Raw genomic sequence first — 26,387 nt, forward strand, 5'->3', positions numbered from 1 at the left:
TGGAAGAACCCTGGGCATATTTCACCTGGTATTATTTTAATCACAGTTTTAGAGGCTTCCATTGTAACAGTGCTTTGAGCAGCTTATAGCAAAACACACAATGCAGGAAAATGGGAACCAGAGAACTGCAGATGATGAAGTAGAATGCAAAATTTGAGGAGATTTGGAGGACAGCAAGCATAATTAAGCCTCTGTACTATTAAAGACAGTGAATTGCTACTATAAAAAAGATGAGTAAGAGGGGATGTGATTCAAAGACAGAACACTGAATATTCAGGAGACACTGTTCTCCCTTTCTCATAACACTAGACCAAATGAATTTCAATTTAAAAATGGTAGGAAATTCAAAACTGCAGTGAAAGAAGATTCTTTTCACATTACACATATAAATAAGTGAAACTATGAATCAATCTATCAAGATTCAAAAATAGTTTAGACCTTTATGGACCTCCAAATTAATATCATACTGTATGTACACTGAGATGGCAAGTCACAATTCAGACTAGTCATTAGCATAGGATCCAGTGTCCTGTATACTTGGTTAGGGAATTTTTGCACCTTCTGAAGTGCCTGTTACCTCCTATTCCCAGAGACAGACGGGGAACTGGATGGATCTCAGGCTAATCCAGTCTATTTTGATGAGTACTGCATCATCCCAAAACAAACTACCTATGATTGCTGGCAAGACAGGAGACACTAAGAAGAAATCCTGTCACTCAACTCTCAGTCTCAAGAGCATGTTTAAAACCAAAGGTATTTCATTATATATCTGTATTGTAACTTTGCATCAGCCAGTGCAGGTTTTTAGCAAATAAGGCCCATTATAGGCAACAGTTCCAGCACTTAAGTACAAGATTCAAGCAAAATAAATCTAAATCTCATTAGTTCAAGTAAAAAAAAGAGACTGTCTGCACATTAAGTTTATGGATAGAAGGGAGAGAGGAAAGATTATTCACTTTTTAAAAAAATCATATGGATTTACTAAAAAACCTCTCATACAGAGAGAAAGGAGAGAGGGTATTTCAAAACCCCATACTTTTCCTTTTAGAAAATTTCAGTGTTTGCATTTCCTGCTCATTAACACTCTTAATGTCATTTTCTGCTCATTAACACATACCATGTAAACAATACTATTTTTGTGATTAGGTACTGTTTTGTATTTCTGGTGTTGGGCAGAACACCTGATTTCGGCAATAATTCACCATCCAGATGTGATCAGAATGTAATTCTTATGGACCTATATATACACTTCCTATATATATGGTACATAGTAATCAGTCTTTCTGAAGATTGGATTAAAAAGGATTGAAACAGCCTTAAAGTGTGGTTTAAAAATAAATTTCTGCCACTGACAAACTGTGAAGCTTTTTGAATTGCAAGGCTAGGCAAGACAGACAGTAAGGAGTGGTCACGTTAGCAGTTACTAGCATACATTCCTCACACACCACTGAATTTATAATTTCATATCCTCATTCTGTATCCATAAGAAACACTTGTCTTTTTAAAGTAAGAAATTATGGGGACATGCTGTATTTTAACCAGATATATCTGGTAAACATAGCTAAACATACCATCCAACATAGCTTGGCTAACAGACATATCTGAAATCCACCCTTGCAGGGTTACTGGGAAGGAAGAGGGGAGGGCTGTCTGGTCTTCAATACATTAAGATTGTATCATGAAACCCAGTGAAGAAACAAGTTTTTGAGGTACTCATCCATTATGATTTTTTTAAAAACCTTTGGAATTAGGAATAGGAATGTACCCTGTTGCTTACCTCCTTACCTCTGTTCAGAGTGGGCTGAGTAAGGGTCATAAACAGAATTTTTGCCATTTTAAAATGCCTCTGCCGCCCCCTGCTGTTGCTTTTCTGCAGCTTCACACACAAAGCGAATGAAAGCCAGAAAAATCTTCCACTGTGTAGAAGTTACGCACGAAGGAGTGGATTTCACTTCCAGATGTGGTTCTCAGCTACATAAATATTCTCACGTAAGCAGCTGTGACTCAGTGCTAATGTAAAGACCAGAAAAACTGTCAAATGCATCTCAAGATTAACCTGATTTACATAAAGATTGGAAAAACGTGACCCAACTCAAAAGCTGCAGGCGGAAGCAACTCCCTACATGCAGAAGCAATGCCAAATTCACAATTTACATCCAAAAGATGGTGCCCCATTATGAAAGCTGGGAATACTTGAAAAGAAAGCAAAGTGTCTAATTAATTATATTAAAAAAAATAGAAAAATTAATTTTGTATTTTGTAGTATGAATTAACAATTCTGGCCTTGTCTACAACTGAAGACTGTGAGCAGAAGGCATCACTGCAATTACATCCCAGGGGACTGCAAACTGAATAGACAGAAATTGCAAGCAGACAGATTTTTATCAACATGGGCTTCTAGAGATTCATTCCAGAGGAAGAAGTATTTAATACAAGATCCAAAACCATTTCTGATACCTCTGTGGTGCCTATCAATTTGACACAAGAATCCTGGAGATCATTCAATAAGAGACCAGCCAGGTTTTGCCTCATAAGTCCTCAAGCATAAAAGAAACAAGCAAAACAATTTGGCAGGAAGGTAAGAAGATCACACACCAAAGTAACTGTTCAGCTTCCAGTATGTAAACTCTTTGTAATACAATAATCTAATTACATGAGCAGATAAAAGCTAAACATTTGTGTTCAGCAGATGCATAGCAACATGGTACACTAATACTCAAACCCCAAATCATTTATGCAAAGTTTACGCAGTAAACAATAATTAATCCATAACAGAAACTAACACAGGACTTGGTAAAGGCCAATAGCATCTGAATGAATGACTGAAACAGTTAATTTCAAATTAAAGTGCTCTTGTGGCTGTACTACTGGTTGAAAATTAATTAATTCCCACTTTGTGGGAAGAAAACCAGTGGAGTTCTGAACAAGAAGTATTGGTATTTAGTATAATGAAAATGAGGTATAAAAAAAACTATGAGAAGCTATACACAGGAAAATCACATTATTCCAGAAAAGCATTGTTGTGCACTTCATTATACTTATGCAGAAAGGGAGAGTCAAAATTGAGATGTGACTCAGAGACTTCCTACCACGTATCTCTTAAGTAGCTGTACTAAAATTTGAGTATGGCTATTCCAATAGACTGCAAAACAATTTACTGACAATTATGCAAAATCAGATTAAGTGATCACAGACCACAGTATTTTAATTCCACTTCTTACCAAATCCCTACTGTACCTACAAAAAGTGCAATACCTCCATCTTTAGAATGTTGCTGAGCTGTGTGTCATTGTTGTGAAAACACTTGTGTATTTGTCACGTTGCTTATTCTTTTCCTTTGGCATCAAACACTGACCCATGCTGGAGATGAAAAAAAATCTCCAGGCAGTTCATGGTACGTAGCATGGCTCAGTCACAACACGTTCGTCCTGTCAGGGAAACTTCCTCCAGCAATAACAAGCACAGAAGTCACGCACATGGAATGACATTTTTATCTTATCAATGCCCAAAAGAACGATTGCGAACATTTTTTTCCAAGCTCATCACTCTGAAAACTTCAAGTTTAAGAAGTTTGAAGTGGACTACGCAAAATGGATTTCCTTCAAGGATGAGATTCTTCAAGTTACTTCTTCCTCTTTCAGTGATCATCTTTCTTGTTTTTTATCCATCTTTTGACTGTCATTCTCACACAGCTGCTACGCTTTGATTGGAATGCAGCACAGATCATTTTACTACCACAACCAAGTAGCTGAGGACTTTGACAAGACACGGACAATGACATTTGATTACCTAGATAAAATGTGGGACATTTATTTTGTTTTGGTGGTTTGTCGTAGGCTTTTTATTAATCTCTTTATACTGGAACACTTCATGCAACTTATGTTTATAAAATATTTCACAAGCATTAAAGGAAGGAAAGAAGAAAAGTATTTTAGTAGGTATATTCCTCCAACAGCAGATTCTGCAGAGGCTACATAATCATTAGAAGTGTCTCATTCCTTTGCTAGTACACCTATAAGACTTCAGGTTTATTTAAAGCACAAAGTGTTGGTCACACTATTCCTAATGAAGCCGGTTGGAATTCCTCCCATCATCTTCAGTATGAACAGATATGAGCCAGTGCTTGTGCAAAAAAACAAAAAAAAGAAAAAAAATAAAATAAATATACCCTCCCAACAGAGCCCAGCTTTTAATTTAGGAACACACTGTAAGAGGGAAGTTATTTTGTGCATTTATGACAGCACAAGCAAAAATAAAATTTAATATTTATTAGAATTTCTTCCAGTAACAGCATTCAACATCTTAACAAAGCAAGTTGTGAAGTCTTAAAAAAATCTAGGATTACAAAAAAAGTTAAAATAAGTTGTTTCTTATATTTAATGGCAACAAACAGGGAACCTTCTATTTAAAAACAAACTTGTCATATAAACAGCATTATTTTAAGAAAATGTGATTAAGATGATATGTAATTTTCAGAATGGACACACAATGTACAAATATCAATCAGAATGAAACGGGGTGGAACACACTATCCCCTAAAAATATCAAAACAGGCTGTTTGAAGAAAGGGGAGGGAGGAGGATCTTTCTAGTGAAATAACTTAGAAGATACCACACAATGGACAAAAACAAGAGTACAGAAGACATTACATGACACCCTCATTACAACACCCCCTCAACTCTGGTTATACAGTAAAGTTAGTAAAGTGCATCTTTAAAGACTTGTCTAGTGAAATAGCTTTTCCAAATGTAAAACACAACACGTGCAGTAACAGTTAAATCATAGTGTAAGTTTTCAGAAACTAATTTTTAACCTTTCATTCACTCAAGAAGAAAAGTTTTAACTGCAGTAGTGTTCACATTATTCTTCGATGCATCCTCATGTGCTTTTGTTACTTGGCAAATCTTTAAATACGGAGCATGGCATGGCAAAATTATGCAGTTTAAGCAAGTGCTTCTCTCAGTTCAATACAATTCTTCAACAGCAGAGTGGCCACATGCAGCACAACCATGTCAAATTTTGGGAAGCTTTGGTGCACTAATAATGGGATTGGTCTCCTGTAAATACCTCCGTCCCGCACTCTTGTAGTCGTAGGTGCAAGTGTGAGTCTCTGCATAGCGGTGTGTTGCACAGAAGTTGTTTCCACATCTGAAGAATCAAGAATATTACAAGTTACAAGCTTTTCAAAGCTTTTGATGCTCTGACATTCTGGGAGCCATTTTCCTTAATCATGTCTTAAATGACAGAGCTGTTTGAATAGTTATCATCCTTGACTGATAACATTAACTGGTGGGGTACACAGAATTCCGTTTTTCACACTGAATGTTTTAGTTTTGACCCAACAGTCTCTTCAGCTGGGAAGATAAGCAAGATCAGTACTCCAGGAACCAGCTAGTTAGGATCAAACACACTCGTAAATTGAGCTTTGTTTTACCTTTTTTCTTTTTTAAGGACCTCACACAATATTAGTCAGTAGAATTCAGAGGACAAAACCATGGACAGCAATTCCCTCAGGTAAAATCCATATAATGCATTTCAATTCAAAATCACATCATCACTCAGACAATCACAACAGTTGTTTTCAGCTCAACTTCTGCCTGGCATAAACTCAATTTAAGATTAATAAATACAGATTTAGTCAGCTGTTAAGACATCAGACAAACTAGAGGGAACATAACTTCCTGGAGGACTTCAAAAGCATTCATCTACCCAGTATCAGTTGCAATTTTGATGAGGTAAGATCCGGAATTTTGCTTCAAACTTGACAGTTCTGCAGCTAAGAGTCTTACCAGGAGAAAAGTATACTTTGGATGTTGTATGTGATCTGAAAAAGTGCTTTATTTGGAGACCCATACAGGTGTCCTGTTGCTTGATTATTTGATAGAGATGTTTCTTGACAGTAAAACACTGACACCACTCAAAATCAGAATTCTGTTGAAATGGATTAAGCATTAGCCATCAAACTATTACATTATAATCCCCTATTTATTTATCTGGGTTCATAATAAACACTGCAGCTGTACCTGACGCTCTGTGTGCCTGGAAATAGATTTGCTTTTCTTTTGTTCTTGGCCCCATAATCACAACTTTTCTCATATGACTGTATTCTCTATTTAGTTTACCTTGCTTTCTACTATGTCCTATGGTTGCTCCTTTTGAAACCAAAACAAATGCTATTCTTGGAGATGAGCCATTACCCCCTTAATTTTTAATCTTAAGTATGCTGCTTAGTTAATTTTAGAAGAGCTTGCAGCTATTTGCTCATCAGGAAAGTGAGCAGTGTCCAAAACTGTTTCAAAATCAGAGACTGAAGATTCAGTAAGGAGATAATTCCTCACCCTGAAATTCTCTGTATGATTCCCCAATGGCAGAAGCTCTTTTTCACTTTGCTGTTGTTGGCATGAACCAAGATCAGCTCCAAATGCAGCCCTCAAAGTGCAGCAGTTCCCAACACTGACTAGCTCATAGGAAACTATACTAAGAAAAAAATACCTGGTGGAAAAAAAAATACTGTTGTTCAGGTTTTTTCATCTCTTTGGAGGTTTTTTTTGTCTGTCTGGGGATTTTTTTTTTTTTTTTTTACAGTTTCTGAAGACCACCACCAAGCACCAGGTCTCACAGTGTTGTCTAGAAGTAATAATCTGGGGGATCAGCACTCTGGTGTTCTGTGTTGAAGATGCTCTAAATGCTCAAAGGTAACTGAAGTCTTGCAAAAAGCAGAACACACATCACGAATTTGTTGAACACACATTTGTATAAATTAACAAACTCTGAAGATGTGCTACAATAGGGAGAAATCTGAGGGACATTTCTGAGAAACTACACCAAATATGCTTGTTCCTCAAGTTTTAAAGGTATCATTACTGATGAGAAACTTCACAGAACATGTATCTGTAGAAAGTTCTTCTCCAACCAGTATGAAGTGTCATTGATTTTCGTTATCTCGTTAATTTCCTGGTATCTTCCATTCTGTTACCTTCTATTTCTTGACCTTCCCAGAAGAACATACACCTCAAGAGCAGAAGAGGGGCAACATTCCCGAGTTTTGCTGCAGTTTTGCTGAACTGAGAATTGCAACTTTTTTGAAGGTTGCCTTTTGATTTGCTATGCTTAAAGAATACCATATAGCAAAGAAAACTTTTTGGTTAACTCAGCTATCAATTTTAAGTAACAGCTAGTTATATACTCAGCCTACCTGCACTCATAGCTGGTTGCCAATCCAGTTTTCTTGCCACAAAGAAAGCAGTGCTTTGAAATTTTCTTTTTTGCTTGAATTAAGCCATTCACAGGTGGAAGATGGGTTGCTTCACCTGTTTTCAGATATAGAAGGATGGGAAAGACATTTTAACTTATTCACAAATTAGTAAAATGTTATCTTTTGAAACACAGATTATTTTGCATTTCTTAGGATACTTCAGGTGAGAACCCCAATGTCTAAAAGGAGAAGGGAAAAATAAACCCTGAAAGCCAAAACAGGAAACACAATTCAAGCCTATGAACACCTTTGGAAGAGTCATCACAATGCACAGAACTGTTATTTTGAACACCCCTTAAAAGTTCACGTAAGCAAGAAGTTACAGAAAAATCAAGAAACACATCTCTTAATGGTCTTCCCAGGTGTAAAATGAATACAGACTGTCACTGGGAAAGCACTGTGCACAGTGGCTTTACAAAGAATCAACTGGGCAATCAAGTACCTAACATGCAATATATTTAGTATACTGGTTTGCCAAATAAGTACTGCAACATTTTAAAATCTTGCTGGTACTCTATAATTCCAAGGAAAGTATATTATTAGACTACAGGCCTCTAGTTAGCTATATAGTTACATTAGACACTTTGCAGATGTTTCTAAAATTTCTACACTTAAAAATTTACTTTATTTTTACTTTTTGTCATGTAATTCTTGGCTGTTGCTTTATTAACTGGAGATCACGTAACGAAAAGGATTCTCCTTTCTTCTTCTCCCCCCCACTTCCCTCTGTGGAAGTAAGTTCTTTCTCCACAACTTGCTTAAGCACATTTCCCGCATCTGGAACAATGCATCCTCTCAAACATTCTTTTAGTGTTTCTACTGCTATATTGTCAGGATGTTACCAAAAAGTTATCTCATGAATTCCCAAGTATTTTTTGGCCAGCACACCTTTAATCCCAACAGTCATTTCTTAGTTGAAATGCAGCAGACTACACTCAATAGTAGCACCAGGCGGTCAATACACTTCACCCATCATCACTACCAACCACTCCCACCCCATTCCTATTTAGCATTGACATTTCCAAGCAACACTTGTCCATGCTAACAATTTCATCGTCTAAAAGCACACAATTTCAGAAGCAGTCACAGAAGTATTGGCAAAACTGATAATTTGGAAACTTCAGCACAGACACTCACATTTAGATCTACAAATGATGTGCAGGATTCACTAAGTATTAAAAAAGCTAAGGAAGAGTTGCAGGTATAATCCATCTGGATCTGGATTGCCATCTAGATCAGGATGCCATCTCCTTGTTTAAGAATTGCTTAAAATATTAAAAGATTAACCATGATATAGAAGTGTAATACAGCAAGGACTCTAGAAGTTATGCCTTACAAAGACAGATTATTTTTGATTATTTTTGTCCTCTGTATGTGTGATGAATCAGGAAAGATTAAAGAGTCATTTTTAATTATCATATTTTACTTACCTACTCTTTTCCCTACAGCTGCCATACTTCCATTCACTCCAAGCCCATGCGCAGACTAAAAAAAAAAAAAATATATATTGACAAGGAAATTACTAGCAGATGAAGTTAAATGGAAATGTAGGTAGTCTGCTATCAGTTTATTTGATATCAACGTTTTATCAATCTACCCACAAAGAGTCCAAGACAACTTCTGTACACAAAGTTACAATTCTGGAACATAAAGCCTTACCCTCAATGGCTATTTAATAAATCTCCCCACACTTCAAAATACACCGAAACAACAAAGTACATTAGAGAGCAGAAGCTTGGCATACATGGTGCCAGTCACTGGGCACACTTTAGAGCAAATGATAATTAGTGAGAAGCAGAAGCCAGATGACACACACACTCATAACTATCACTACAGTAACTCATAATTTCAGTTGTGAACTGAACAATCACTTTAATCTTAATGAAAAATTACTTCTAGGACTTGTTTAGATAAACAGGCAGTTTAGATACCATCAGCCATTCAGAAAACAGTTTAAGACAATCAGGCATTTAAATACTCCTCCCACAGTCCATCTGCCTCTCCTGACAAGACACAAAACACACATACACAGTTGTTTTGTAACATCAGTATCACAGAAACAGGAAAACTGATTTCTTTGGACATGTGTATACTCACTAGAATATATTCCGCAGCTTCATTTGGAGAAGTTTTTCTAAAGCTTTCTTCCTGAAAATGCTGCAGGCTTGTAGGTAGTGCAATACCAGAAGTCCGAAACCTGTCAGTCCCACAGGAACTCTGTAAACTTTCCCTGTTTGTGCTTCGGGCCAACGAAGCCAGAAATCCTAAGTTACTTACAGAACTCGCAGGTTCTTTGGATGCCTTGCTAGCCACATCTGTGATGTCCCTAGCCTCTGCTTTAGAAATTACATCAGGTCTTTTGCCAAGTGACTCTACTTTGACACTACAAAATTGAGTGGTCCTAGAAAAAGAGGAGTCTGCTATACTGTGTACTTCTACCGATCGAAGCACATTTGGGGAGGCCGTAGATCTCAAGTTACCAGCCTCAAAGCATCTGGGCTGTGCTTGTGGTTTCAGAGTACTGTGATGTGCCACTTGCGCTGAATACCGCAGGGGAGACAAAAGCAGATTTTTCTGAGGATTTAATTCACGAGTACTGAGAAGACCAGTCTCCATTGCTGCAGTGCTCAGCACTTTGCCAATAGGTTTTCTATGCTGCTCTACAACCTTAGAATCTTTGTCTCCATCAGGCAGTTCAAGCTCTGGGTTCACATTTCCTATGTCATATATCTCACTACATTGTTCAGCAGTACTTCCTTCTGCTAAAAAAGCAAAAGCATCTGGTTCAGGTAGATGTTCTTCTTCTCTTCCATATAGTTCCACATTCGTTAGATTTGGAAACAAAACAGCATCCTCCTCACTTGCTGAGGTCGCATTTTCAGGTGCTTTTTCTGAATTTGCAGGCAGGGATGAAACAGGAGTCAGAATACTATTTGTAGGTAGCATTGCATTTTCTAGTTCAACACGAGATATTTTCGGTGGTAACCTGATGCTATTGACTGGCTGAGACCAAGAGCTGCTCTGCCAAGTGTCATCTTCCTTAAGGAAGTGATTAGCTGTGGATGGCATTGTTCTACCAGTAGTGGCCAAAGTAGCCAGTGCAGAAAGCGCGTTTTGGGGAGATTCTGACTGATGCAAATTCCCAGGAGGAGGTAGGCACGACTGTCCGATGTGGGGCAGCACTCTGAGAAAGCGGTGACGGGCAGCAGCCACTGAGCCACTCGATGGTCGAGGAGTCATGGGAGGGCGAGGCTTCACCTTGACAGTTTTCTTAGGCTATTAAAAAAAAAGCCCAACCAAAGTCAAAAATCACAGATACAACAACAATTAGTATTTGAATTCCAGTTGCACTCCAAAGACTTGACTGAAAATATATTCTGAGAATTCAGACAGTGTAAGGCCACATCCTTCTTTCTACTCCCTCGTATGTTACTAGCCATCAAGACTTCACCCCAACATCTGAGTAATAAAATCAAAGATTATAATCAGGAAATGTTTTCAATAAATAGGTGATATATCAGAGAAACAGAAAAAAGAAGCCAGAATACCATCAAGTTATCCAGAGGAGCTTCAGGTCTCAAACACAACAAAAAATGTAAGGAAGCATCATCTCTTCATGTTACATTTAGGTAACCTAGTCACATGCGAGCACCAGTTTAAAGTTTTATTTTCAAGATAGTATCATTCCCATATTTCACTTTACAGGCTTTTCAGTTACAGTACATCTAATGAAATTTCATTTTAAGAGAAACACTGACATTTACCAGAGCAATACTGCAAAACAATGCTATTTAAAAGTATTGGATGAAAAAAATCCAAACAAAAAAACCCACAAAATCCACCCACCTACCCAAAAAATCTACCCTTACAAATAAATCCAGAACTAGTAATGAATTCTTTGAATGAAGGCAGGTAGGTCCGAGGAATGCCAATGCCCTTCAGCAGAATGTTTATACAATACTATTTACATAACCAATAGTTGAGAAATCATCTATCCATGATAATTGACTTCCCAATATGGCAGAGAATCTGATCTACTTTTTAGAAAAGGCAGCACAAGGAAAGCCCATGCCATTTTATGACAGAAAAAATTAAAATCACAATTTCACCTTTTTACTCAGATTCATGTTCTCCATCTTTGCCTTGAGCAGTTTCATTTTGTTCATAGTAATTGAATTCTCAAGAATCTGTTGGCCAGAAGGTGATGCCTCTGTCTCATCTTCATCATCAGCATATATATTATAAACTGAACCACCGCTGAAAATAAAAGAAAGTTTGTATTCATCCTCTTGTGAAGTAATTTAATTACATTTTCAATGTAGAGTATTCTCACAACTAGGAAGTCATATCCGTAGTTGATCTGTTGACAAAACATTATGTAAAACTGTATGCAACAATATTTCAAATCCATTTATCCATATAAGCATCCCTTATTAGGGCAAAATGATGTTGCTGAAATCTGCACACAGCCACGCTTCTGGGAAGTTGTTATATCATATACAGTTGGTTCACACTCACTATATATTTTCCCCACAGAGGGGATATCCAGTTCCACAAATGTCTCCTGAAGATATGGCCAAAGCTGTTAAGTGTGTGACTCAGACAACAAGCTGATCAGTTTTCCAATTAACCAGACACTGTCATGGAAGGAAAAGTCCAAATTTCTATCCATCCCGAGGGGTGTTCTCACCATAAATGGAAATGGAGGGGTCACCCATGTGGATGTGATATTCTATTTCTCCCTTTCAAAATAAAAAAAAAAAAAAAAAAGAAAAAAAAAAAAAAAAGAAAAAAAAAAAGATCAGTTTAGGTTTCCAAAATTCAAAAGAGTCTCACATTTGGAAAAAAAAAAATAAATAATTAGAATTGCTAGTCCCAAGACAAAATATTTTAAGTCAGTAGTCACTGGAAGTTTATAGCATGACATTTCCTTTTTCCATTCCGCAACCTAACAGAATGCCAAACCTCAAGGTTTTAAAAATCAGCATCTAACTTGTTTTTCCTATGAAGCAATGAAGCATTGATCATAACACGTTCAACATCTGACACTGAAATGAAAGAACCATTAGGATTGTCCAATTCATTACAAACTGATACATTTTCAACACTGTAGGTAATACATTTTAAAGAGAGTTTTAGCTCTTCCATTACACTGTCGGCATCTAGAAATCGCGACAAGCAGGCAATTCCCTTAATTTCCCTGTGTTTGTACAAATGTCTTAGTAGATTTAGCTTAAATTTCTACTCTCCAGAAGAGATCAAGGAAGAACTATAAGTCATGTGGAAGTCAGTACCAAAAAGAAAACGTCACTAATTACAGCTGGCATCTTACCTGATTCTTGGAAATACTCTGCTGCTTTTAGAGCCAGCATTTTTTGCACTGACTCTCCAAATCCAGTTCCTAAAAATGTAATAAAATTCCAAAGGCAGCACAGCTGGGAGACAGTGTGAAGAGCAAGACAGCAGCAAACTCAAACCAAGAGTCAACAAAATAGACCAGACATTTCTTACCAAAACCTGAGCAATTCCATATGGGAACAGTCAGCATATATATTACATATTCATATTTCCCCTGGTAAAAACCCAACACTAAAAAAAAAACCTCAAGATTTTATCTTTACAAAGGTTTACATCACCAAGTAAAAAGAGTTTGTTGAACGTTCCTTCCTGCTAGGTAAGGATAGAAAGCAAAGTGGTATGTCTCATGTTTGGTTGGTTTTTGACTTTTTTTTTTAATGCAAAAATAAATGTTATCTTTTTGTTCCATTTTCTGACAAATAGGACACCAAAAATGCATACCAAAAAAAAAAAAAAAAAAAAAAGCATGACAAAAGGATTTTTTGTTTGCTTTAGTGTGATTGTAAGATTAAAGAAGTTGGACAGGGACATTTGATATTAATGATATTTTCAGCCCATTTTACAATGAGTAAATTTTATATTTACTTTGTCCATAGGTGTCAACATTCTAGAGCTCTTCCTTGTAAAATGCATGTCTCAAAAATTATTACCTTTGAAACCCTTCTGGCACCCGTTGTCTGCCAGTCCTTCACCACAGCTTCAATTCTCTTCTAACCCAGATACAATGATCACTGTATGCATTTATACTTTTGTCAAGTTTTAACCAGTAACTCAAGCACAGATAAAATAAAATTATCTGGAGAACTATAAAAACCAACGTCTCATTTCTAAATTTCAGTCAAATTCTGCTCCGGGTATCAGCAATGTGAAAAAGGATGATGAACACGTGCTTCAAAATGCTTAGTCACCAATACACCCACATATATGAACACACCTGTCAGTATGGGAATCTAGTAGTTTTCAGTAGTATTCAGAATGACCCACAGCTTTACTCCATAAAGATCAAACAAAAAGGTCTGACTTGCTTCCATTCTCTCCTCCCTTTGCTGCTTTTTCGATTTCCCACAGTCTCACCCAGCCATGGTAACAAACTCAGGAATTAGGATTTCCTTCCCCTCCAAATTACTATCTGCCTTACTAGAAAAGCTAATAAGTGAACTCCCATAGAAAGCACAGAAAAACAGAAACAACTCAAGCTGAAAGTTTTCAACTCAAGTGGTTTCCAACCCAACTGATTCACTTGACCAGCACCAGCACATTTCTTAAGCCCTATGTGCTGCTGTGTTTTGAAAGGCTTACCCAGGTACCTTGCAAGAGCCAAATGAGTGTGTTTTATTCCTCCCATTTGCAATATTTAGCCAATCTCAGTAAAATTACTAGTAAATCTGTACATTAGGATTACCCCATGGGAAAGTACAAAAACTTTCAGACCACTGTCTATACTAGTTTTAAATGGAAAAAAAAAAAATTAACACACACACTAAAATTTCAACATGTACACAGATACCAGAGAAAATGAAAAATAAAATTTCAAGCTCCTTATGATAACTCCTTGCACTAACTCACAGTATAGCATCCACAGTCCCAGCTTTGTGAATGGGTTTCAATGTTTACTGGAGCCAGAAGTTAAATAGGAACAAGGTGATAACAGAAAGAACAAGAATTACATCAGTCTGCTCATCTTTCCAGAAGTGTATCTAGCCCAATGCAGCAGCCAGGCTCTCAGTTCTTAACCAATTATGCTTTTTTAAACCTATTTCAAATAATACCATATGTGGCTTTTTACTGAAAGAGTACAAAGGCTGAAAGAAAAATCACAGATCTAAAATATTTGTATCTTTTCTCTTCCTTGTATATCAAACACCAGGTCTTTCTACTTTGTATAACAGTGTGGGAATTCAGCTTTGGTATTTCTTTCCGTCAGTGGTTTTTAAGTATGGATGTTTTATAAAAATTTTTAAGAGTAGTATCACTCTGAATACAAACAATATAAACCCAGCACAAAGCTCTTGCTTTCCCTTTGCAAACAGAAACAAGAATAGTCACTTAAAGCAGCTTGAGCCTTAGCCTTGGAGAAAACACAGCTAGTTCCCAGAAAAGGGACTCCTTTTCTTACAGCCGTACAAATATGAAGTTCTTGAGATGATGAAAGTACCTACCCAAAAGCTGCAGTATAAAAATAGAATGCAAGAATTTTAAATAGGTATCCATTTTGATAGTTTTAGGAAAAAAACTACCAAACTTTGTAAATTGTAAAATTGCAAATACAACTACAATGTAGTAGGTAAAGTGATACATCTGTCCTTCTGATTATAAGATCACTGGATTCTGACAGCAATTGACACAAGCTTGGTATCTCAACAGTAGCTAACCTGAGGCCTAATTACATCCAAAATCTGGATGTATTTACAAAATTAAATGCCTTAAGATGTTAGAGAAAGTACTTAAAAGAACTTTTTAATATCTAATAAAACATTTATTTGACTCTCCTACAACATGTTCCTTTTCAGAAAGGGCTGGAATGTTGAGAATTGCCTGAAGTATGAAGTCATTTTTATCTCACTATATTATTGCACAGTGACAAGAGATCCATCAGCACAACCACTGACCACAAAGCACTCCTATGCTGTTAGAAAGTTACAACAATTTAATAGCCTTTAGGGAATAATTCTTTCAATATGCCAGATACGCTTCTGATAAAACCAACAAATACAGCTGAAAATTACACAGCAACCCACTTTTGAAGAATAATATAAAGATTAAAACCAACTTTACCTCAAAGACTCAGATAGTGGTGTTAAAGTGCCATCGCCGCGGTCAACCACACGGAAGAAATTCAAGCGATCTCCTTCGCGATACACTAAGAAGGTGACTTGTTTGTTGGACGGCCCTTTCTCCCAGATCTTGTCTCTAGCAGGATCCATGTATTCAGCCATTTCCCTGATAGGATCTTTCAAAGGAACTAAAAAGATAAAAAAATCCAAAATAAAACCACAGTATTATTATTGTTCTTTTGATCACCTCTGAGAACTCAGCTCAGTTAATAACAGGAATTCCCAAGCTAGAATATATGTTTTTTCCCAAGTGAATATTATCAAGGGAATTTCTTCACTTTCACTCCTGTAAAGATGATCCACATAACCAAGTTTATCGTCCGATAAACTGTAGCAATGCCTGATTCTTACTGACCATATTTTAAAAATTATTTGTATAATGACATTCCAGGATAATTTTTTCTTCAAGTGAAGAATTGCTGATTTTATGACTTGACAATTCTGTACAGACAAATATACTTAATTTAAGAGTGAACAAAGTGCACTTGATATGCTAAGAGAAGATGGGGGAAAAAAATCTTCCATTTTTGTTAAGTATTTTTCCAATTAATTTGGAACTGAAATCTCATTGTCTAAAATGCTTACCTAAGAGAAGCTCTTTACAGTTATAAGATGTTGCATGAAAATCACTATCTTTAACTTCCTTAACACCTACCTCTTCTGGTGTTAACAGGTCCACCTCGCATAGCCAGAACTAACTTCAGAGTGCAGCCTTCTGAAATGCTGGAAATAGTAACAAACAAACTTTTATAGCATTTTCTGTTGTTCATGCTAACAATTTAGAAACAATTTTTTACTACACTTACTTATAATCATCCAAACAATAGTCATCCTTCAGTTCCATATTATTCCAAATTAAGTGCTGCTGAGAGACAGGAATACCTAAACAAAAAAAACACAAATAACTTAAGGCTTGGCAAGAAGACTTCAGGGAAGTTTTGATTTTTGAAGAGTCTGGGGCTGATAGACTGAAACTGGATCACAGGAGAAAGAAGAAGCAAGACAAGGACAGCCACTTGAGCAGTCTTCAGCCATGACATCCAACCTCCATATAGTTATTAAAACCAAAGATTTTCAGAAGGCTTTAGCTCACACACAAAGTTCAACCTTTTGGCTCAGCAGAGAGTGTGCAGAAGTGTTCAGCTGCTTCAGGTTTACTGAATACTTGTTTTTTCCAGTCATCAGATAAGGGAGGTTTTTTTCATGTTATCTGAACTTCAGGGCTTTATGTCTACTGATGGGAAAAACAGGATAAAACTCTACCTACAAAACTGCTGAATAATTTAATCAGAGACTGGTATTTTGTATTACTCACAGTACAGACAATCACATTAAGGCGACTGGTGCCAGCTCTATTACAGCAGTGAGAAGTCCAAAACTGTTCTTATCCCTGCTTGATTTGGGACCTCAAAGTTGGTATGTACAGTTCAGTACCATAGCAGTTAATTAAACCTCATCCTACAAACACTTTTTCTGGGTGTTTTTTCAAGCCATCAGAATGTTATTACTAACATCCAGTAATACTCACTTTCAGCCCAAGTTCTGGGATGATTTGGCTATTTTTTGTTAAAAGAAAGTAAGCATACTGAATACTTGTTCTTTTTAAAAATCTGTGTTCTATACAAATAGAATCCAAATTCTACACAATTTTTGCCTGCATAGTCAACTCAGTTAGATACAGATGTAATAAACATTAAAGATAATAAACAAAAGTACAACTTGAGACCTTCATACACTTTACTGGAATGCTACCACATTCCAAATTTTGGATAGAATAAAAAGTTACGAAATGATGAGACATCTCAGACCACCCCCCCAAAAAAAAAAAAAAAAATCCCTCCAGCATCACAAGTTGCTAAATTTGTCTAGTGAAACCCAGGTAATTAAGATCTCACTGTACATTCATGAGAAATGTTAATTAAAATCTATATCTATAAAGATCAAGAACTACTTTTTCAAGAAGTTCTAAACACTATTTCTCATACTAAAAACCAAACTCTATAAATGTATTTTCCTAAAGATTACATTAAAATAATGTTATCTTATATTTTTATTCATTATATGTTCAGATACTTAAAAGGAAATGTAAGTGGCAGTGCTACACAGTAAGACTTCCCTAAATACCTCTGGCAGGAGGGGAACACAAAGATCAGGGTCTTTAAGATAGTTCCCAAAAACATCCAAGCTTTTGAAGGCTTGTGAGAATGCTTAGCAAGCTGTAGTAGGGATCAGCAAAGTAGTCCCTTGCTAGGCAGAGGAAGGGCACAAAGCTCCCAATACCCATCAATGGCAAGGAAGAAGAGGGGATCAAAGTCCAAGCACAATTAACAGGCAAGCAGGAGACATCCCTGTGCAGAAGGGGGAGTGCACTTTGAAGGAACTGTCATTGTTTTTCTTTAGGCTTTAAAGAAGATGACAATTTCCTCTTCTCACCCCAGCTCATATCCAGATCTTCCCTGTTCTGATGAACCAACACAACTTTACTCCTCCTGACTGCACTTAACAGGAATCTTATATCCTCTGAAGTCCACAGGACATTTATAAGAAGAGTATGTTCATACAGTAGACTAACATAATTACTACTACACTGCTGGCTATTTAATAGCTGGTTATTGGTTATGTTTCAAGACAGCAGTGTAAGCAAAAGAACAAGCTGGCAATAGCCAGTGAGTCTCCACTAAAGTTTTTTGTGTTGTTTTGCACTCTTCTGATTACAAACAATCTTATTACTGTCCGCATTTGTTATGGTTTCAGCAGCCTCCAAGGAGCAATTTCCAATTACTTTGATAAACTGAGAAAGTGTTTGTTAAAAAGGCTGGCTTGCAGCTGGCAGTACTGGAGTGAAACATGGTTTTGCTCATTCAACAATGACAATGTATTTTTGATGAAATGAACAGATGAAAAGAGGATACTCTGCTGTAATTGGAAGCAGACACATCTTTATTACTTATTCCCTTTTATACTGCTTTCTTAGAATTCTGTATTTATACACTAAGGAAATAGTCTGTGCTTTATAGCTTCAGAGGCAGCAAAATATTCATCAGTCATCCCTTTTCTGGATTACAGTAAGGATTTCTTGAGGAGACATTTGCACATGAGATCATTATGTACAACTGCCAACCATAATGAGAACTGTGAGATAGCCACCCACTATACCCTCTCCATAAGCAGCACATGATGGTATCACTGGCCTGCCCCGAATCAGTACTGAGAAGTAAGCAAGGCAATAAGCTACATCTCAATGTTCAAATGGGAATGAGCTGGCCAGCTGATGCTACAGGAGGACAGACTCTGCAGACTACCTATTGAAATGGCTGCAGGTGCACTGCCAATATGACCAACTAAAATGGGAAAAAGAGAGGAGAGAAGCAGCTACTCTATCCTGTCTCTGAATCAGCATCTCATATACAGCCTTAAGCTTCCCTCCCTTACTCTTCTTTTTGACATGGTAAGTAGGTTCACCACAGAAACTGATATTGTCAATTTTGACACAGGGAGAAAAAAATTAAAAACCCTGTAGATTTCAAAAAACCTCTTGATTTTATGTTGTGGGCATAAAGTTCTATGTTTAAAAACACCACTGTCAAAATTCAAACTGCACTTATCTTTCATTCAGTGTTGAAATTGATAGAGCCTCTGTTTACAGAGAAGCTGGCTGACAAGTCTTATTTCCTGTACAAACTGGCTACATTAGTAAGAGGTTAGTGGCAGGAGCGCTTTCCTAATTGTTAAACCCCCCAGCTTTCACTTGAGTGACAGTAACTATGGCAGAGTAAATGGAGTCAGTACTGACCTACTCTGTCGAAGGGACTCACTAAAAACAGACTAAAGACAGCAAATCACCAGTACCTGAATGCAGGCCAACAAAATTTCCTGACAAAGGTGACCTTACTTTACAGACTCCAGATGCTGCTCTGGCAGCCATCCACTATGAGCAGTCTTGCACTCACAGAAATGTTTCTCCAGCTCAGACAAGGCACAAACTTAAAAAATGCTTCATGAACTTCTCTATCAGCTCAGTAAACAGGCAAATCATAAAGCAAATAGAAGATGTAGGGGAGAAGTAGCAAACAGAAAAAAGCAGAATCAGTTCCATTAAAAATTCATGACACTTGTGCAATCCACGTACACCAGTCCTGGCAGAAGTACAGCTATTTTCTCTAAGGCAAATAGTAATAAATAACACTATGACATACTCTGAATTATCAGAATATTAAAAGAAATTACAGCATCCATATGAAGTCTGCTTGACATTCTTCCAGTTTCTTTTATTTAATTTGAAGCTGCTGGCAGGCAGTTTCACACATAAACATACACAGGCAGCAAAATAATGACTGCAAAAAGACTAAAGGAAAATAACTCACACAATGAACTGAGTACACACATACACAACAAAATTACTGCTGCATCCGTCTTTCCCTGCTGAACACAAGGGAACACCTACTGAACACTGAAATCAAGATGTGTTCTGAAAGCTAGTTCTCATTTCCCCCTTTATAATAATACAAGCAAAAGAGAACATCTAAATTTTCATCTAAAAAGGTCAATGTTTCCACATACATAATCATAAAAATCAGTTGCAAGTACTCACCTAACAAACCATTAACAAGTTGGTTTTTATTTTAAAGCTAACTACATAAATGAATACCCTAACATTCTATACCAAAGAATTCAAATTAATTCCTGCAAGCTAACAACAATAATACCACCACTACCAAATCCAAAGCCCACCTCCTCCCTTGAGACTCAACCCTATCTTTCCCCACAAACATTACAGTTATTATCTATAGTTATTTAACAGATTAATTAACCACTACTACAAATATGCTACCCAAATTCTCTGTCCGTAAAACACTGTAATAATTGGTGTTTCCAAATGAATACTAAACTCTGCCCATCCCAGCAGCTACAATGACTTGTGCAATGGAGAAAGCAAAGAGAGCTCAGTTTAAAAACCCCATTACTTCGTCTTTCAATGAAATGTTGATTTTTTTAAGCACTACCCATGTTAAAGCTCAGTCTTTCATGCCACTTTGAAATTCAGATATCATCCTATCCATGTTCATCAACACTGATTAACAAGTAAAACCAATGGAGTAAGTAGCACTGTGTGTGTATTCCAGCTTTTATGCCACCAGTAGAGACAAAGAAAGCTATTTCTTCCCAGGTGAACCATTTTAAAGGGCTCAGTCAGTGAATCTGAGACTAGGAGTGATTTACCCCTGAGGCTCCAAAATCAACACTACAACAAATCTCCTGCTTACTTCACATAGTACATATCTGAGGACAAATGCCTGGATCTGATCCAAACACACATCAGATATCGTATAATTTAAATTTATGAGTACAAGACTTGCACTGAAATTTCAGATGCATTAAAACCTGTAAGTTTTAGGTATATTCTTTACTGACTAAAACCACTGAAAACACATAGCTGGAAACATGGAGCTCTTTCTTAGTAAGGTACCAAAGTCTAGTACAGCTGTCTAAACAAAGCCTTTCCATATCAGATCACTAGCAGGCATCAAGAATGACAAACAGTAGCTGAAGTAGACAAAATTCCTAACATGCCATCCATATTATGCTTTTTTATTATGGTGAAGACAGTCTACAGCTATTGATTTTCCAGCTGTTGACAAAGATCAATTTGTCTTGTTTTAATTTTATTATTAGCCTCTTATAATTACAGCCATTGATAATATTTCAACAATTTGTTAACTTCTGACACAATTCTAGATTTTTTTCTTGGAGCTTTCAGGTCACAGCTCACTTTTTCAAAACATCTCTTTTTTTTTTTTTTTTTTGCTTATATACTATTATCCTCAACATCCAAATGTAGAAAATATGCACAACTGGGGTCCTAATGTAGTCTTCCAGAACTGTAGGAGGCATTCTCCAACCACAAGTGCAGCTTAAATAAGAGAGATTCACATCCCCCAAAAGCTGACATGATACAATGATAAAAAGTGAAAACCTGCAGCAGGAACAGATGTAAGCTTTATCCTTCCTATGCTAAATCACAACAAAATTACTTCTGAATTTTTGCTCCATCTGGGTGATTTACTGCTTGAACTTATGCAGTATAATAGGAACTTTGTCACTGAAAAATTGTTAATTGTTATTTTACATGCAATAGCAAACCCAAATGCAACATAAAATTTTTAAATTTGTCATTGTGTATCTGTTTCGTCCACACATAATTGATCCATTTGTTTTCATTCTGCCTTCCATAAAGCATTAATCAGAACAGTACATTTATTTTAACTCTGCTATGGAGTACAAAGTATTTTAACTGACTGCTGACAATTCAATGATAAGCACCAGTGAACTCATCTTCCATGTTTAATGAAATTTACTTATTATTAATTCAATACAGAAGGCAGCCAAGCCATAATTACTTTACCATCCTAAAAACTATAACATGCAAACAAAATTCCAGATAAGCATTATTGTAACTTAATTACTGAGCCGTTCTTCTAATAAGAAATGAGGCTACTTTTGTAAGCTGTAGGTATAACTGAGTATGGCTATTCACAGTCTCACACTTTGGACTACAAGGAATTCAAATCCCTCTTCCTCACACCTCCCACTAATCTCTTAATGCATCATTTAAAGCACCGTTGATACTGCCCAGATAGCCTGCCTTCTCTTCTCTACTACCTATGCTACCTTTTCATTCACTGTCAGTCATCATTCCACCCATGTCTCCTACACCTGTATTCAATTATAGGTAGGAAAACCCCTTTCCTTTTCTTGTTTCACCTCTAGTCTCTGGGAGCATCTTGACACATTATCTGACTTTTGATTAATTACAGCCTTGTCCACAGCAAACGAAAGCCCTCCCCACAGAGCTGCACTGCTGTACCTACACGGATTTAAGATCCGGTCATCTGCACAGTGGAGCTTCTGCTGTGTGCATCTTTCCAGTAAATAGTCCTCTCTGTTGCTGCAATGCTTGTGTGCTTTAAGATTTGTGCCAGCTGTCTGGGCTTCTTTCCATCCACCAGAGCAGATTTCCATAAGAGGAGGAGAGTATCTTAGATTCCAGTCTACAGCATTATGTTACGTCTCTCAGAGGATGGGTTCCACACAGACAGAAGGACGAAAAACACATACATGTATACTAGGGAAGGAGAGGATCCCTCTCCTTAAAATTAGCAACTCTGATACTCTCGGCTTCTGCAGCTGTACAGCTCTTTAACCCCTCCAAAGTGAAAGAAGATGATAGAGGATGCAATACTTCTACTATGAATATATAAATATTTCAAATCACATTATTTCGTGCAAGCTCACCCTCACCATAGTGCAAAAGAGGTAAGAGGGGACTAACCTACACTCATTCTTGCATTAGTGTCAGTACTGGCCTCATAACTTAAAGGAGATTTTCACTTTGCAAAGCATGTCAAGTTTATCCCTTTAAGACAAAGCAACACCCAGCCAGATGTCTACCAGCAAAAGATCACTCATCTAAACAAAATTCAATTCAGTAACTTAAAGCTGCCTTTGGGATTTGCCTGCACTGCAGTTACTCTTGTGACTGCAGTATCATAAAAAAACCATAAACTGACTAACCTAATCAGCAGCAAACATAGTAGCAATCTAAAGTATGCTCAGTTACAATATACATGTATTGCATGCCTCAAATTTATAACCTTGTTAGTTAACAAACAACTTGGGTCAGAGAATCCACAAACTTTTTACAACTGACCTTAATAATTGTACATAGAAACAAAAAACCAAACAACCCACCAGAAGAGCAAACATACCAATTGCAGTGAAGCCTAAGCCATGAACTTATAGAAAACACAAAGAAAAACTACTCAGCTTCAATTAAACCTGTGCACCTAGTTTTTATACATATTGCTACCCATGACATTTAAGTTTTCTGGTTTGATTTTAGTAATTATGCTTTTTAAAACAGGACTTCTTCTAAAGTGATAAAGTTTACACTGAAATAAGAGAGAATAGTACCTTCCAGTCTTTGAATTTTAGCTTTCACAGAAATAACTGTTTCAAAGGGGGACACTCGCAGTTCAAAGCAGGTTCCTGTAAGCGTTTCAATGAAGAGCTCCATAGTTTCATAGAAAGGAAGTTTGTAGTGAAATGGTCCCATATTATCTTTATTAAAAAAAGGAGGCTCTTTCTTGTTGGCCATTGGAACAGATTTACAACTTCGTTGTAAGAAGATCTGTCAGGAAACTACATTCCACTTCTAGCCAAGGCAGCTTTGAAGACATGTGTAGTGCATTGCTGCTCATCTTTAGGATTTTTCACCTATAAAGCAAACAAATATAGTTCTGACAACATCTAAACGTAAATGCTAAAGAGAATTTAAATTAATTTTGTTGTTAAGAAACACGAAGTTATTACCGTGGTAGGGCAAGATAACCATAAGTTATATTACCAATGTTGTAGTTTTAGGGCTCTAGTCCCAGTCAGCATTCCAGAAGCAACCTACTACCTTTGTTATTTTTGTTTCCACAAGCGACATGACAACCAGACGCCCAATGCCTCCTGACGAGAGCTGAGCCCTCCGCAGTGTCAGAGCAAGAGAAAACCTCCAGAACGGCGTAAGAGCGGGGACTGCTCCGGGCTTGGGAAAGGCAGTTGGAGGAGGCAGCTCAGCCGTGCTCCCGTCAGCGGCGTCCATGGCCGCCGCGGGGCCGGGGCCGGAGCCCGGCAGCCCAGCGGAGCGCCCAGGAACAAAGGACGGCGAGCAGCCGCCCCGTCCCCGCCGCGCCCCGGGGCGGCCCCGCTCCCCGGGCTGGCCGCGGGCCCCGCCACCGCCGCCCCGGCCCCGCTTCCTGCCGGGCCGCGAGCCTCGCCGGCGGAGCGCGGCCCCCTGCCCGCCGCCCTCGGCGCTGCCGCCGCACGGTACCCGCAGGAGCGGCGCTCCAGAGGGCCCGGAACCCGCCGAGTGACGGTGGGGTCTCACCTCACCTGCCGCCGCCGGGCCCGCTCGGGGGGAGACACGGTCCCTGTCCCCCCGCCGCAGCTGCCGGAGCCGGCCGGGCCCGGCGGGACGCGCGGACCGGGAGCGCAGCCCGAGCCGCCGGGGGCAGGACTGGGAGGTGCCGCCCGGCAGCCCCCGCGCTCCCCGCCCTGTGACAGCTCCTCCCGCGGGCCAATGGGACGGCCGCTCTCACGAACCTCGGCCAATCAGCGCCCGCAGGGGGCGGAGCTCTCGGCGCCTCAGGGGCGGGCGCCCGCCGGGCCGCTTGTTGTGGTCGTTAGGAGGCGGGGCGGCAGCGCGTGCGCAGGGAGGGACCCGGATACACTTCCCCATTCCCGGGGGTGGTGGAGGCCGGGCTGGACGGGGATTCGGGCAGCCCGCTCCGGTGGGAGGTGTCCCTGCTCAGGGCCGGGGGAAACGGGATGGGCTTCCAGGCCCCTTCTGCCCCAAACCGCTCTGTGCGTCTGTGCAACGCCCCCAGCGCTGCCGGTGGACACGTGATGGCGGCGGCGGCCGCGCTGCCTCTTGGGACGCGGAGTGCGGCGGGGCCGGGCGGCGGCCGGGGCAGAGGAGCGCTGAGGTGGCTCCGGCGGCTCGTCCCGTGCTCCCAGCCAGGACACGAACATTCCCCCCTGGCTCGGGGGCACCTTCTCTGAAGGTCAGCGCTCGATTGTGCTCCCGTTTCACCGTGAGGTGGGCCAGGGCAAGCTCCAGAAGCAGCGGGGCCCCTGGATGATCACAGGCTAGGGAAAACAAACTTATCCTCTTAGCAGGTGCTAATAACATTAACCACTTTACTTTCCATTTAGGTTTTAAAATACACAAGACCTACCCTGACTCACTGTTAGGCTTCAGGCCCAGTTAAAACTGCGGCTTTTGAGAAGCACGTAGCAGGTATGAACCATCAGAGCTTCTGGATGCTGTAATACTGAGCCTTCAGCTCTGCCCTTCCCAGAAGTATGCAGCTCTAGTTTAGTTTATTTAATTTACAGAAAAATCAAAAAAAAAAAAAAAATGAAACCTGAAAAGTAAACCAACATAACAAAAACCCCCAAGTCACCAAAAAACCACAGAACCCAAAACCAAACCATCTAGCCAAAACCCAGTTCAAAAAGTCATCCCTTAGACCAAGCCCTCCCAGAAGTGAAGGGCCTAGACCTCATTTTCACATGTGAAGAGACATGAGGAAAGGCACACACTCTCCATCTTCCAGTTTAGAAAGACGAGGTGGGAACAAAGGTTCTGATCTATATCATTATATATCTATCAATACATATCTATATCATCTATATCATACACTATTAAGAGCTTTTCTCTGCTGAGCTTTCACATGGAAGTTTAAAAAACATTAAGGCAGGGACTTGTTTTTTCTTACTCCAAGAGCTTTTGGCCCTTAGGGTTCTTAGCTTGTGAACAGCACTCTTTTAATAGAAGTTATTAATGTGAAGGGCCAAGAAGATACAGATAAGAAACAGAAAAATTCACCATCTTTTTCTTCATCATCTTATCTTTGAAGCCCTTCTAAGCACAGAAGAAAGGAGTAAAGAAGCAGTCCAAATCACGTATCAGGCATATGCAGCAGATGTAATGCCTATAAATAAAGTTCAAGTGCTTTCACTGCAAACACCCATTTGCAAATAGCCCCCACACTCTTTCAAGCTGCTACTCTCAGCTTCCCCCCCACTTAACATGAATCATTGCCAGGCCCACCTATGGTGCAAATCAATACATCATGTTTCTCCTTTATTCCTTCCAACCTTTCCTCCTGCTTTACCCTCATTAATGCTAGATATTTTAGCTGTAGTATTTACTGTGCCTGATAAAGGAAATTCAGCTTGAGAAACAAGAGATGAACCAGATGTCTCAGAATCTCAGAATGAGCGCTTCAGTGCAAGTGGGAGTTGATCTCAGAGAAGTCCTCTGAGCATATGCTTTAAATTCACAGCAGAACAGTCTTTAGAGTCTGAGATAATACAGACACTATCAC

The 26,387-nt window shown here is 38.7% G+C and overlaps 1 protein-coding gene across 4 annotated transcripts; it reads right to left on the minus strand.

The window, feature by feature from the left end:
• Positions 1–4,253: 4,253 nt before the first annotated feature.
• On the minus strand, positions 4,254–24,498 carry ZFAND4 (zinc finger AN1-type containing 4). Of its 4 annotated transcripts, none has more exons than XM_021538955.3 (10): positions 24,388–24,498; positions 23,419–23,721; positions 16,254–16,329; positions 16,103–16,170; positions 15,389–15,575; positions 11,365–11,512; positions 9,353–10,531; positions 8,686–8,740; positions 7,196–7,310; positions 4,254–5,148 (listed from the first exon to the last, which is right to left on the minus strand). In XM_021538955.3, exons 2-10 carry the CDS (start codon positions 23,600–23,602, stop codon positions 5,013–5,015), a joined length of 2,148 nt encoding a protein of 715 aa, XP_021394630.2. In that variant the 5' UTR covers positions 23,603–23,721; positions 24,388–24,498; the 3' UTR covers positions 4,254–5,012. The 4 variants fall into 4 exon arrangements, with proteins under 4 accessions (XP_021394630.2, XP_021394623.2, XP_021394638.2 ...); XM_021538948.3 differs by having other exon boundaries at positions 24,383–24,498; XM_021538963.3 differs by lacking the exon at positions 24,388–24,498 and adding an exon at positions 23,909–24,162.
• Between the last annotated feature and the right edge of the window lie 1,889 nt (positions 24,499–26,387).

The sequence above is a fragment of the Lonchura striata genome, chromosome 7, assembly GCF_046129695.1.
Source record: "Lonchura striata isolate bLonStr1 chromosome 7, bLonStr1.mat, whole genome shotgun sequence".
Lineage (NCBI taxonomy): Eukaryota > Metazoa > Chordata > Aves > Passeriformes > Estrildidae > Lonchura > Lonchura striata.